Source organism: Phalacrocorax carbo, chromosome 2 (genome assembly GCF_963921805.1).
Source record: "Phalacrocorax carbo chromosome 2, bPhaCar2.1, whole genome shotgun sequence".
NCBI classification, from domain to species: domain Eukaryota; kingdom Metazoa; phylum Chordata; class Aves; order Suliformes; family Phalacrocoracidae; genus Phalacrocorax; species Phalacrocorax carbo.
In genome coordinates, this window is record NC_087514.1 from 157,830,818 (window position 1) to 157,846,044 (window position 15,227).

Genomic DNA, 15,227 nt, shown 5'->3' on the forward strand with positions numbered 1-15,227 from the left:
ATGCTGTATCTTTGAACCAATGAACAGGGTTGCCAAACTGTAAGGATTCCTCTCTAAACGAGTGGGCTTTTATAATGTTACACTTGGGTGGCACAAGCAGAGTGCTAGATGATTAGTTTATGGTCTAGATCATTGTATTTTTATTACACTCATAAAAACTGTGTTTCTCCTCATTTTCGTAATGGCTTCAATGAGCTTCTATACCTTCTAGAGGCACATTAAATCGTTATGTGATGAAAGTACTGATTTAGTGGGGCTAGTTTTAAAGTAAGATACATGTTTTGAATTCTTATCTTAGTCTGAACGTTGACTAAAAAAGGTGAAAGAACGTTAGAATGAATGAAATCTATGTCATCTTCCTTACATACAAAGAATATTCCCAGCTGTGGCCTAAAATAAATGCAATACAAAAAAGATACAAATGACAAATCTATATCCATCTATAAAATAAATTATCTATCAACTTAAAGTATTTTTGCTGGGTTTTTGGCATTGTGAGTTTTTAACAGGAGGATGAGTGGATTACAGATTTTTTGAGTTAAAAATCTTTTTAAGGGGAAAAAATAGAAGATAAAGATTATTTTTATTTGTTACATTCAACTATAATTTTTTCCCCCACTTCTGTTCAAAATTATGAAAAACCCTATTCTGTGCAAACCCTAGATTCATTTCTGTAAATAATTCTAAGCTGGTTTTAAAAGTTGTTTTAATTATGTTGCAAAATGAAAAAAGAAAAGGCAGAAAAATGTTATTTGTTTCTCTATATGCAAGCTGTTCTTAAAAGAGAAGACAACATCATTATCCATGAATGGGAAACCTTTTTATTTAATATGTAATTAAAAAAAATAATCCTTGAATTGAATGTATCATCTCATCTTTGCACAGTTTAGACAAAGGCCTTTTTTGTTTACAAAATTTACATGTCAATACAGTTGCTTATAAATATTTCTCTGAAATAAACATAACCCTTTACAAAAAGAGCAGTTTACTCTTCATTCAGTAATTTTATATCCTAGCAAAAAGACAATGAAAGTTGTATGCAAATATAACATCAATGTACAGCATAATAATAACAACAGTTTTTAGTGATTATGCTGCTTGGTATTAATTCATAGGAGCCTTTTTGTTCAGCCACAGGCTGTGTTTAGAACAGAGATACGCCAGACCAGAGCATTTCTGCTTGTTTTGCTGTTTGTGGGAGACATCCACGAATCCTTTGGTTGAGGATGCACTGAATTCCTGTATCCTGCTCTGTAGCTGGTCGAAATTATTAAGCAATCATGCCGGTAGTGAAGATACACTGTTTTCCTCTGTTCCTGCTGTACTTGTTCTCTGTGAGTGCACGGTGTGCAGCAGGAGTTGGACTTTCCTTCTACCTCCAGAGAAAAAAAGGAAAGTAAAAGGGGAGAAGAGAGAGGAGAAGATAAGGCACATGGGGGGGGGGGGGGGGGGGAAGAATGACAAAAATAAAGAAAATAAAAATAAAAAAGGAAAAGAAAAAAGAAAAAGAAATTAAGAAATAACAAGAAAAAAGGAAAGCTGGAAGGAAAGAAAAAAGGAAGAAAACAAGGAATAAGAAAGAGGAAGTAATGCACATTTGCAACAAATCTTTCATAAATGTGTTTTGGTGGGACGATTTCTCCATCTGAAATGTTTCTGGAAGAACCGATTTGGTTTGGGTTTTTCCTGCCTTTTCCTCATTACTGTTGTTCAGATGCAACTTTTACGATTGTTTCAGCAATGCAGCAGTTTGGTAGCTTTTGCTACGTGGTGTGCTGTAAAAAGAGACAGGTCTGAGGACACAAACAGGTTTCAGCACATGCGACTTCAGTAGGTCCATGCTGCTTTAGTATTAAATATCAAAACCCAAATAGCTGTGTCTTCTGCAGGCATCGTTCAGTGTTCTCTTTGCCCGTCCAAAAGTTTGCCAGAAAAGCAGCTGAATACGGTACCAGGAATGAGGAGAGATTTTGTGGAAGACCCGAATTGAAATCACTGGAAATTCTTTAATCTTTCATGGACGCCTGCAAAATACGGTGCCAGTTTATTCAGGGATCTGAAAGCAGCTGCAGAGTAAAAGTGTCTAATGAAAATGAAATAAATTTCCTGTGAATGGAATAAATTTTGATTGTGTGTCTGAGTGCAGTAATTATACGTGTCACGCAGTAATTAGGCAGTCACAATGTGGCCACGGTGTCTTTCTTTGTCTGCAGATGGTCTGGGAGAACGGCTGTGTCGTTATTGTCATGCTGACACCCCTCACGGAAAACGGAGTCAAACAGTGCTACCACTATTGGCCAGACGAAGGGTCAAACCTCTATCACATCTATGAGGTACCTAAACAAAATACCTGGTTGTAAACGTGACAGTAAGTGTACGGGTTGATTTCCTATGGGGCAAAGTGGTGTTTAAGCCAATCTAACCTGGAGGTTGAGCTGAGGGCTCTTAAATATTCTTCGTGTGCCTTCGAGTAGTTTTAGATTTGTGAAAAATTCAAGCACAGTTTTAATAGCAAGGTAATTTCCGCTGAATAAAATCTAGTAAATAATGAGCCAAGTATTACAATGAAAAAAGGACAACAATTTTGTTTTTCGAATGGTTTTGCAAGTGGTTGAAATGTGAAACTGTGTATTTATATTTTATAGGAAAATAGTCTTTTTAGAACTAGTGAATTTTGCCTTAGGAAATCCATATGTATATCTTTGTAGAAAAACCTCTATACAGCTTTAGTAATTAACGCTATCTATTTTTACCTCTTGCCTCCGTCACAACAACAAATACAGATTTTCATTTTCTGCTTTACATTTCTAGCCCAAAATATCACATCACCAGTTTTGTTGCAATGTAACATTGATAACGGCTGTCAGGTTTTTCAAGTTGTCCAGCTGAGCGGAGGAAGAAAATAATACACAATGCCAAATACCAAGAATAGTGAAATGTGAAGAAATACAGTTATTTAAACCAACGTGAACAAACTTTTTTCTGAAAAGGTGAACTCTGCAAATCAGCTGCATTTTTTTATGCTTATTTTTCTACGTAGCAGAAGAAACTGACTTTTCACTTCTCATGTGAATTCAACTCTGAGATTTTTAAGGCCTCTGAGAGTGGCCTGGGCAATGCATTGTAGTCATTTCCAAGTAAAAAGCAACCAGCAGCCTAACATATTTTCAGGCAGTGTCTTTTGTATTCACATAACGATGTAAAGTTTCAATTTATTGATTTTTTCCTTTTGCATTAAAACTGTCAAGATTTTGTTTTGTTTTGTTTTCAATAAAATAGCAGTGGCAGCTACCCCCTTCCTGACAACTACACTGATTGATAAATTAAAAAAAATATTTTCCCAGCACTGGCCAATTTGCTAATAAAAATAAAAGTTTCATACAATTCCTTCATCCCAAACGTCTTACACCTGCAATCCTGAAGATGTGGCTTGCAACCAAAATTGCTGATCTCCATTTGTTCCTTCCTGTGGGGTGTAGGTAAACCTTGTCTCTGAGCACATCTGGTGCGAGGATTTCCTCGTGAGGAGCTTCTACCTGAAGAACCTGCAGACGAACGAGACTCGCACAGTGACACAGTTCCACTTCCTCAGCTGGTACGATCAGAGGGTTCCTGCTTCCACAAGATCACTTCTGGATTTCCGCAGGTAAAGCACAAAGTATGAGAGTTCATTTAAGACAATACAGATCTGAGAACTAAATTAGTCCTTTTAATTCTCCTTTAAATATTTCTGGTTTGAAAGGGGGGGTCCTCAGCCTGTGATGCCACAATACTAAACTAACACAAAAATCTGCAGTAGGATGATTTATAGTGTTGTCTCACACATAGATGTTGCCTGGTTTTAAGAGATAGTAATTTTCCACTCAGAGATCAATACCTTTCCTCCCTTTGTACAGCTTTTGAGAGCTTCTGTATTTCTTTGTTTTCCAAGTATTTATCCATTCTGCAACTTCCCGGCTTTTTGTGTGGCTCCTCTATGATCCTTATTGCAGGAATCTCACAAATAAATTATGTAGTATTGAAAAAAAAAAAATCACAATGGAGCCATATGGCAATAACGGCATTCCCATGGGAGTGTTTGCTCGTAAGGATCAAACAGTGAGGACTCTAGACTTTCTTTGACTGCAGGAAAGTGGAGATTTGAGAAAGCAGATGAGAGTGTAGACAAAGCATACCCTCTGGAATTTTAAAGAAAGTCAACGTGGCTTTAAAATACAAATATACAGAGGCAAAACCTGTGAAAGTCCTTGCCACCTTCTCTAATGTTTGCTGGGTCTTTCTAAATTTTAATTTGAAAATTAAAGCCATGCATGATAAATACTGGAGCGAAATAATCTCCATTTGATTGCAAACCGCGCCCAGTGCATCGTGTGTAGGTGTTAGTGTGTATCAACTAATCCGCAGTGATGCACTTATGACTAATGAAAAGAATCTCCGAGAGGTTTGGGGAGTTGGTTCGCAATCTGCAAGTGGCCTGTGGGATCATGTGTTTCCCTCTCTGTAATACAATATTATCTACAACCCCCCAAAGTGATTATAAGGGGCTCAGGGCTCAAAAGGTCCAAACTTCTTTCTTTCAATAAGTGCTGGGAGCTCTGACTGATGCCAGTTGGAGTTACGCATCTGCACCTGAGGGGAGAAGCTGGCTCATATCCCACGGGAGCTGGCTGCACAGTTGTCTGTTGGCAAAATTTTACCCTTAAAAATTTAGGACTGAATGCCACCCTTCATCCATCGGCATTCTTCTATACGTTGCAAGGCTTTTCAAAGCAGAGAGTCATCTCACAAGGTGCAGGTCAAGTAACAGAGTACAGCTGTACTAAGTCACTAGGAGCTATGGCTAGGTAAGAATATAAGGATATGCTACAGAGTCGCAACACAAAAATAATAGCGGAGGAAGGAAGCACAGCCATAGGAAGGAGTTGAAATTGTAATTGAATTTTCAAGGTTTTCTTGTCTGGGTTCAAACTTTAATGTAATTTTTATAGGATGATTTCCCTTTGCTTGTGGTACTGTGGAAGTTGCCTGTAGTGAACTTCTGTAGTGAAAACTGTTAATTGCTTCCATGAAGCCGTGCAAGGCTGCAGCATGGAGCCAGCACAGCACCCAGTTTTGCCCTTTTTGAAATTAGTGGGAAATCTGCTAGCAATTGTAACTAGACTCTAAATGAGCCTGTACAGCCAGGACAGCTGAAGTTCGGAGCACCTCGACTCCGACCTGCTTCCGTAAGAACTGAGGTCCCTGTGTGAACTGCAGGATTAGATCTACAGTAAGTCACAGTTCACATCGGCAAGAAAGCACCGCTTAGAGTGACATTGTGTAAGGGTTAACTAGCCATGTTGAAGAAGTGTTGTGCAATACTTTGAGAAAGAAAAATTATACCTACATGAGAAAAGTAGTGGAGCTGCCATTCTTTGTATTTAAAGCCAGTATGGGAATGAACCTGTTAAGATTTAATTGAATTCTGAGTGTTCATTTAATATGTATTCACAGTCCAGTGTAGGGTACTGTAATCATTTGCTACGTGCAGATTTTGTACAATGAAACTCATAATACTGAATGCATAGTAAAATTCCACCTGAAAAGGAATTCTGGCATGCACAATAGCTGGTCTATGAATCTCAGTTTTCTTGGTCATCTGATGTTGCTGGTTTTTTAATGACAAAAAAAACTAATGCACTATTGCTAAAATAACATATTTGGAATTCATTTATACAATACATGTTTTGCACCTGAAGCTTCCTATTTAAAGTGCAAACTCTGCTGGATTACGGCAGCTGAGTCATAAAGCCCCCAGAATAAATGTCTGAGAGCACTACCATACTCATAGTAGGGTTAGTGCTGGGAAGGGGCTGCTCTCACTCCTTTTAATCTATGTTTTTATGTGCATTCAGTGTGTTTGTATATATATATATGGATATGTGTGTATATTTATATATTCACATACATATATGAAATTAAGCATATACATAACCAACCCTCTATTTTTTATAATTCATCACCAAGAAAAATTGGATTCCCAAAATTACCTTGCCCAGAGTCTGTGGAAATATGGACCTTAAAAATTTTATTGAAGTAAATTTTGCTAGTCTCTTTGAAAACTGAAAGCTTACATCTCTCTTACTATGTATCAGACAGTGTTTTAGATGATTTTGCATTTATCGGATAACATTAAACTTTGCAGAATAATCTATCATACTTTCATAATGTAGGTATAAATTGCCAAAAAGAGATTATTCTATATATTTTTAAAATCTGTGCAAAAGACAGTCCCTGAGAGGTGAGGCTACTACAGAAACCACTGGTCAGTTTTAAATGCTTCTGGAGTCCTAATTTCATTTTGAACAATAGACCAATCATTATTGCTCTGGACTAGCTTGTTAGTCATGCACTGATATGTGTAATTAAATATTTCTTGAGCCCAGAGGGAGCACATTTACACTTTAAAGAGGGACTGCTAAGCTAAAAGATAATTAGCATCACATGTGAGGGCTTTGCTTAAAATATATATCTATTATGCTATCACTTCTCGCTGTGTGCAATGGCATTTACTAACACTGCTCACTTTAAAAATGGACAAATTCTTATTTTGCCAGCTAATTAGCGGTTGCCAGTGTCATTTTTGTGATGTTGCAGCTAGTAATATGAGCCCAGTTGCATAGTCACAAAAGTGATCATTGGAAACTGTGACTCTGCTGCAGGGACAATGTGGGAAACCCCTTTTCTGAGCCTCTAACGACCTCTGACCTTTGCTTGCTGATGGTTTGCATGATGATTTCTTTTTCACTCAATGAGCCAAGGGTTGGTTTGTATTACTAATCATTCTTTCTAAGTTAATTCTTCCTGTATATGTGTGTATATATATATAAAATATATATTTTCTTCAACATTCAAGAACTTTGCTTACTGATTAATTTTCAGCTCACTCTCATTAGCCAGAACTAAGAATGAAATAAGATGTTGCTACACTTCTAAATATTTTCATAAACTATATATAGACAAAGCTATAAACCAGCTGGATTGAAATCCTTTGTTTTAATGTGTTTTCTGGAATGTGTGATAATGAAAATGTTTGAAACGCCTTCAATAAAACCGACAAACATAAGGTGTCTTTTCCTAACATGTGTCTTTGGCTGTCTCATTTATTGGGAGGTCTGGTTTACTGATAGGTTTAGATCAAATTTGTCACTGAAATTATGTTAGGACTTTGGTAGATGGCTAGTCACAACATGCAAATATCGTATTAGTGGTGCCATACAAGGAACAAAGGAACCACACAAGCAGAAAAAGAAATGGTAAATACCCCCTGTAGTTATTAGCTTTTATTTAATACTTTAAATGCAATAACGACTGCTTACTAATACACATGATGGGGGGTGGGGGGAGGATGACTGCTGCACATAGGGGAATGTGGACTGACTGTATTAGATGTTGTTAGAGACATTTCAAATATAATTTACTTTACAATACAAAAAATAAATATCAGGCTTTGTGTTCTATAGAAGGAGTTGACCCTCATATATGACCGTCAAGAACTGAATGTTTCATTCATGTGAAAACTACTGCAGCTTAAGTCATTGAAGTTTTGCTTGGTAGTGCCTGCATATACATGCATTTATGGGCATATATATGGTCCATTTAACTTCTGAAGTCAGGTGCTTCTCAATGACTTACCACTTATTTAATAGAACTTTGTTCTACTGCGTTAATTACTTACACCCAAGGAATATAAATAAAGACAGAATGTCTCTGCAAGTATGATTTACATCAGTAAGCAAAAGAGTAAGAATTGTGAAAAATTCCTGAATTCTGATGTTTAAAGGGATCATTACAAGAACTTAATATTGTTATCAAGTTTGGTTAGAATTTTAAATAATAAAAAGCATAATGTGAAAACACAGTTTTGTGGGGCATCACCAACATCTCCATGGCTATTGGGGTTGAGTTCCAGGTATCCCAGCTCCCTGTCAGATTTAGAAGTTTAGGCATCTTCAGGCTATACTGTAAGCAATGTTTAAAGATATATGAATGTTTTCACAGCACAGATGTTAGTGAATAGATGAACAGCCAAGAACTAAATGATTCAGTAGGTTAGTTATGCTTTAAAATTCATAATAACATCATACCACCATTGCCAAATTACAGCAGCTCACTTCAGTTTAGCAGTCAGGATCCCATGTAACACTTGCCCTGAGCTGGGAACTATTAGAAGGTCTGGGCACCCCTTGGAAGCTGCCCTGTAAAATGGTTTTATAGGAGACCTTCTAGCTCCAGTAAACTCAAACATCTCATCGAGGAATTTGAATTAAAGGTTTTGATTTCTTGAAGAAATGCTTTCCCATTTTAGCCTTTATTCAGCTTGCCTTGTTACCATATGTGTGCATATTTTATGGGTTTTTGGGCCTGTAACATGCTTGACATGCAAAATATATCCTAGAGCAGAAAAGAAGGTTTGGGATTTTGGTTTTTGTAAAGCAATTTAAATAGATTTAAACCAATTTTGTGGGCTCTATTCTTAGTCTGAGTATCTGGCTTTGCTTCAGCACTAGTTAATTCCTTCATTGAGTTTATATATCAGCAGACCTGTTCTATAGCTGTACTTTTATTGATTTGACTTCACATGTATTCTCCTGCCACTGAGAATGTTTAACCAGGAAGCTATAGACGACAATAATATGTAAATATTAAATATCAGACTTCTGCTCTAGAACCAAAGCTTACTGATGGTTTTAGTTATTTTTACCACAATAGATTACTTTTCAGAACTTTGTGAGAAGCTTTTCAGGAGATTTGGTATTTGTCTTTCTGGGGACAACCATTGTACAAAGTATTCTGGAGTAGGCATTTTCAATTTTGGATTCAGTTTGATCCCCCTAATATTTCTTTGAGCAAGCTTGTGATCTCAAAATTAGCTTTAAAATTAAAGCATCTCAGGATAATCTCAGTTTTGGAGCTAAGACATGAGACATTTGAGAAAAGAGGTTGTTTATTTTGCCTGGCCAACAGTAGTAATGGGATGTTGTCTGGGATTTCTACAGCAGCAAACTTTAAACAAGATTATGTATGTAACAACTGCTTGTTATATTAGGAGATTATCAACCTGACTGTTTCTTTAAAGACTGCAATATTTGCTTTTTCTTATTGCTTATTCTTGACAGTTGGCTAAAGAAACAGTATGTAATATGCTTAATTAATTTTTTGTGTCTGTTTTATTTCAGAAAAGTAAACAAGTGCTACAGGGGTCGCTCTTGTCCAGTAGTTGTTCATTGCAGGCAAGTACAATTTCTAAAATAGTTTTAGAAAGATTTGTATGTGCAAGAATTTAATACAGATATAAACAAAATGGCAAATTAAAGCTTTAGATGAATCACTAAACAGATAGTGAGGTAGGCTGAAGGTATTAAATATCATTCAACTGGTTTTTAATGCTAATTAATACTTAGGATCCATTTTCATACTAAAATTATCCTTTCCTATGATTTTGTAGATGTTGTGTCATGACTTAACAATGTGTGATCACCCTTTCCAATATAAGTAACACTTCAATTTCATAAATCTTGAAAACGATAGTGGTGCCTTGCATTCCCTCCCAGTTTCTTCCTTATTTTATTAACCCTCAATTTTGGTTTAGTTCTTCTTTGCTTGCTTTAGTGATCATGGTAAGAAGAGGGCAATGTCAGGGAGTAGAAATTTACCCAGAGATGGAGTAATCCCTTAAACACAGGTTATCCTGAGGCCTGACACTCTGATAGATGCACACAAAAGCTATTGGGCAGGTCAATGGAAAACTTTGCCATTGGAGGTCTGTGTTACAAGGAGAATGTTGCACTTATTTATCAACGATATTTCTGTAGATAAAGAAGATAGAAAACCAGCCCTGCTGAGGGGCAGGCCATTTGGCCTGTGGCACTCCAGTCTGGGTGGGAGTGAGGAGGGAGGGGACGTGTTTCTCACCTGTGGCTCAGCAGAGTCACTTCCCACTGGATGCAAGGAGGCTCGCTGCAGAGGTGAATGCTCTGGAGCAGGCTTGTTTGCATTGCCTTCAGGAAGCCTGGGAAAAGAAACATGTGATGCGGAATGAAGAGCCTTCAAGTTTCTTGCTCTTTCCTTTCTGTGATGGATGGAAATGTCTACCATCCACTCAGTAGTTTTTGTTCTTATTGGGCCTGATAGCTGCCTTGTCTCTCATTATTCAGCTTAACTAATAAGATTGTGTCTTTGTTCCCTTCATAGACATAGGAAAAAAATTATTACCATTACCTCCTTTTCTCTAAGCAGTGTTCTAGTAACTGAAAGAAAAAAGCCTCTGTCTACAGAGACTTAACAAAAATTAAGTTTCATAGCCTGCCTGTAAACAGAATGTAATAACGCGCTTCACGCTGTTCTATTATTTTTCCTTTCATTAATTCTTGTACACAAATTGAGCTATCAATAAAAATAATGGCTTAATTAATAAAACTACATACCAGTCTAATTGGTCACACATGCACCTTTGTAAAAATTTTGGGCAGGGAAAGAAAAAAAGCTTTTACTTAAAGTCTTAATTATGTTTGCTAACAGCAGCTCTAAAAGAGCATCATGCTGGCAATTACACGTTGCTCTCTGAGAGGGACACAAGCTGCATTCAGATTAGGGAGCCTTCCCCCTCCCAAGGCTTGGTCTCACATCTCTGATGAAGGGCTGATGATACACAAAAGTTAATGCTGTTTCTTAGGAATTACATTTAATGTTTTTTCTGGTCATTGCAACCAAGGAAGAATTATAGAAAAAGGCAAATCACTCGTGATGTATAGTGAAGAAAGACTGCAGTCCCTCAGCAATCAGATATTTTGGTTCTCAGACAGATCTCTGTATGCATTCCATCTGACCACTGTGTTCAAATGCAACCCATGACATTCTGGGATCATTCAGGATAATGTTCTGGTCTAGTTTATTTTGTGGTTCTTGATCGCATATACGAGTGACTATAGGCTCATTATATGTACACTTTTTGAACAGAAATGGTATCCTGTGTTAGGGTTACTGACTTTTCCACTGTTATTTAAAATGCTTTTATTTCATAAACACAACTCAGCTTAAAAAATCAAAACAAAGCCCCGTTATCCATGCAGGCTAATAGTTAGTTTTCCACAAACAGCTTGTGTTAATTCAGTGCAAGCTTTCTCTCCTCTCTCAGTACCCCATTTTAGCCCCTCGTTGTGTCCTCTCCCCCCATCTGTAACAGAATAACCTTAAGGGCAGGTACCTTTATGTTGAGTCTAGATGCACATTGATAGGCTTTATTTTTTCTTTTTCCCTTTCTGTTGGCAGTGATGGTGCGGGAAGAAGTGGAACCTACATTCTAATTGACATGGTTCTCAATAAAATGGCCAAAGGTGAGAATCGAAAGGCTTGTTACTTCCTCAGTACTGAAAGATGTGCTTGTGTTGCCATGACAACGTGGGGAGCAATATTCACAGAAAATCTGAGAATAAATTAGAGACAAATTGTACTCTTTCCTGAACATTCTTAAGTTTTATTTTCATAGCGATTTCAAACAACAAACCTGAATGCAAATGCTTTGTGAATGAGCAGGTGGGTTTTGTGCTGTTGAGAAGTATTTGAAATAATTATTACCGTTTTTAGAAGAAGATACTGTGGGGCTGTACAATATTTATTTAGTGGTTACGTGAGTTAGGTCCTGGGCTGTTTGATGGCTATTGCCCAGTCCCCTGTCACCTACCCAGCTATGAGAGTCAAACATGATTACTTTTCTTTTGTAGCTGCCCATTGCCACCAAAGCGTCTAGAAGAGCTGGTACCAGACAGGGTCCCATGTGGTGCACAAATTTGCCTCTTAGGAGGAAAAAGACTGTAGCGAACAGGACAGAGACCTGAAAATAAATCAGCTAATCCTCTGTTCCCAGCTCTGCCACTGTCTGTTCAAAATTGAACAATTTATTTAACTTTTCTGTTCGTTTCCTTATCTGTGAGATGTAATTTTATAAAGTGGGAAGTCATCTATCGACATAAATATACACTGGTTTTTTTGTTTAAAATGAAGTCTATGGATTCTCTAGAGATTGGGACCATTCCTGTACTTTTTATTGATTGATAAATGGTTCATGGTGGGAAGTATTTGAGATACATTGAAATAATCTTTTGTGTGTTAGAACTAAACCAAATTTTTAACAGTGATACTGTCTTCAAAAGGAAGGAAGGTAAAAGTGGTCATGTAAACCTGATCATATGTTAAAAAGACATAATAGTCAGCTTTACTTATACAGTGTACCCCTTCCTCATGTCTTTGGCCGTGTTTGTATCACAGTTTCATAGCACTGCATTTTAAGGGGAAGAGGAATCTTGTAAGGTTGAAAATAAACAACCAAGTTATTGGCCTTTCTTAAGCTGAGTACTTAAGCTACCTTGATCTGGCACTATGCACATATGTGTATTTAAAGAAAAAAAGATTAAGTTTTAAAAACATATATTAATTTATATAAAGAAACAATATGTTGTTCTTTGAGTTCGAATCAAATCACTTTACAGTCGTCGTTTAAAATCTTCTAACACAGACATTTTTTTTGTATGCAGTTTAAAAATACATTCCATGTTTTGTGGTCATCTATTGCACTCTGCCTATCCCAGTCCTGCGGGACATAGTGATGTCCTGTCCCTTTAGAAAGAAGAGTTTAGCATTTTTTCCTTTCTATTCTGACTGTTAACATGTCTCATCAAACATAGTCTTAATTTTCTGCCCATAAACATCCTGTGGAACTTGCTGCTGATGTTAAAAGAAGTTGTGTGTTTGCCTTCTCCTTAGCACTGTACTGAAAATAATTTTTTCAGTGGGATGAGATTAGTTTTTCATGCTCACTGCAAAATAGGTTTTCACTCCGTGAAAGAATATGGAGATATTTCCAATGCTTGTTACGTGCCACGTGACAACCTAGTCTTTAAAAATAGAAGCAATGGTACGTTATAAAATTAATGTGGACCTTTGTTAGATATTTGCTCAGCTCATTTCAGTCATCAGCAATGAGAAGCTGTAATGAAAACTAGATTTAAAGTATATGCAATTTACTCGCATAAAGAAGTAAATGAGAAGTATTTTCTAGCTTGGGGCCTTCAGCCACTTAAGGGAGGGTTGACTTTGTTGTAAAAGCACTGAAGAATGCCATTTATTGACTCCATTGTACCATGTAATGTCAAATTCCATTTTAAGTGTGGGCTTAGCGCTTCACAATACCAGACAAGTCATGTGAAACTGGCCAGAGAAAGGCGTCACAGGGCTTTTTGGAGATCGGTCACCCCCATTTTGTTCTTGACCTGCTCCCCTCTGCCCGTGGGGGTGTGCAACGCGAAATCCCCTGACCTGGTGCTTTGGCTGGGGTTTAAATGAAAGATCAAAGGGCAGAGCGGGCATCTCAGCCCTGCTGAGGTGGGCCTTTCCCAGGCTGTCACACTGTGCGGCCGCCAAAGGTTTTGTTCGGGCGGGAACCGAGGCCCAGCCTGTGCGGCCGGGGCCCTCTTTGTCTGGCCTGAGAAGCTGGAGGCCCAGGTTGAGGATCCAATGTTCATCAAATGATCAAAGGCCTGAAGCCCTGGACATGAAATCTTTCTTTCCATTTCCTTTTCTTAGAGAATGAATTGCACGAGTGGCAAAGAATGCCCTTTCCAAAGCTTTTATGTGGAGTGCGAGGGCTAACTTCAGAGTCCTTCAGCGCTAAACATAAAAATGTAAGTGCACTTTCAATCTGGGCCCAGCTGCAAGGCCAGCATCTAGTAACATTTCTTTCAAAAAGGCTTTTAAGGATTAAGGCCTTCAGTCTTTCAAAAAAAAAAAAAAACCTGAACTTTTAAGAATAAACTTAGAATAATTTGAGTTTCTTGTTCCACTGTCTGGTTTATTAGAAAGTAGACAATAATGCATTTTTAAATCAAAGTAAATAGAGGAGTACTTAGTTTCGGCAGTGGGAAAGTAGAAAGCAATCAATAAATGCCTTGGCTCTTTAGTGGGGTTTTTAATAGGGTAGGCTGAGAAAAGGAGCTCCTTTTTCATGTAATGATTTACTTCCCTGCATTCTCTTAGACAGTTAACTGTAAGTGCCTTTGTCATTTACAATTTCTTCTCCTACTGCTCACTGAATTACTGCTAATACTTAGTCTATTAAACACGTTATAAATCCATAACTTCTACTATCTTGCCCATTGCTGTCCCTCATATTATTTTAGATGCTGAAAACCACCAGCAAGGGACCTGTTCTTAAAGCCTAAAGCCGGGCAAAAGAAACCAAATTGGGGAGGATTTTGTCCATGACACCCACCATGTCAGCCCGACTGTCCCAAACAATTTGAGAAGGCAGGAATGAAATTGTAAAAAAAAGGAAAGCGCCCTATTTTAGTGCACTTGCAGAATGGTAAAAGTTAGTACCGAGAGTGGAAATGCCCTCCTTGGTGTACTTGGGGGGAGTTTGAGCTGGGAGAAGGGCACACAAGAGCTCTCAGGGAGCTCACAGGAGCCCTCACTCAGCAAACACCTTCCCGGCCCCCAGCTGCCTTCGGGAGCCACGCACCGCCGCCCTGCGGGACTCCCTCTGGCTCTGCACAGCATCAGGAAGGATTTCCTGTTGGGTTGGGCTTTTAATGAATTTCACTATCCTCTGTGCAGTAAATGTAATGACTGCATCTGTGCATTCACTCCAAACAGCCACATTAAATAATCTTATTAGATACTGGAACAGTCAGAGAACAACAGTGTCTATTCAGTGCTATCATTCCTGTGTCATGTCAGCGGAAAGTTTTAAATGCAAGTGTATCCTTTTGTTTAGTTGTTGCAGTAACTTAGTGCTGCTATTTATCAAGTAGTTTATTGCTATAATTATTTTTGTTCCTAGATTAATATGCAGAACAGTTACAAGACCCTGATCCTATACCCATCAAAGTAATAAAAACGAAACAGTGTTGAATCTGGCCTTACAATAACATATTTAAACACTATTTAATGTGATTTAACTATAATAACTATTTAACTCTGGTACTATTTTTACATGGGTGTTACAATTTTAAGACAGTTACCAAGTCACCTCTCATTTCCCCAACAGAGAAGCTTTAGTGAGTGAGAAGTTGAGAAGTGATTTATTCCAACTCCATGTGCACTTCCATGATTTGAATAAATACAGAAAATGATAATGGGTTGTTTTCATAGATAACAATGCTTGCTGGATTTTTGACAGAGGCTGTTTTTCT

General features: G+C 37.7%; 1 protein-coding gene across 3 annotated transcripts in view; it reads left to right on the forward strand.

The window, feature by feature from the left end:
* PTPRN2 (protein tyrosine phosphatase receptor type N2) overlaps positions 1–15,227 on the forward strand; it is a 675,251-nt gene that overhangs the window by 637,436 nt on the left and 22,588 nt on the right. For all 3 annotated transcript variants that reach the window (XM_064445017.1, XM_064445019.1, XM_064445018.1), the window contains 4 exons: positions 2,214–2,333; positions 3,480–3,646; positions 9,219–9,272; positions 11,311–11,375. In XM_064445017.1, coding sequence (XP_064301087.1) covers positions 2,214–2,333; positions 3,480–3,646; positions 9,219–9,272; positions 11,311–11,375 — 406 coding nt within the window. The remainder of the gene's footprint in view (positions 1–2,213; positions 2,334–3,479; positions 3,647–9,218; positions 9,273–11,310; positions 11,376–15,227) is intronic.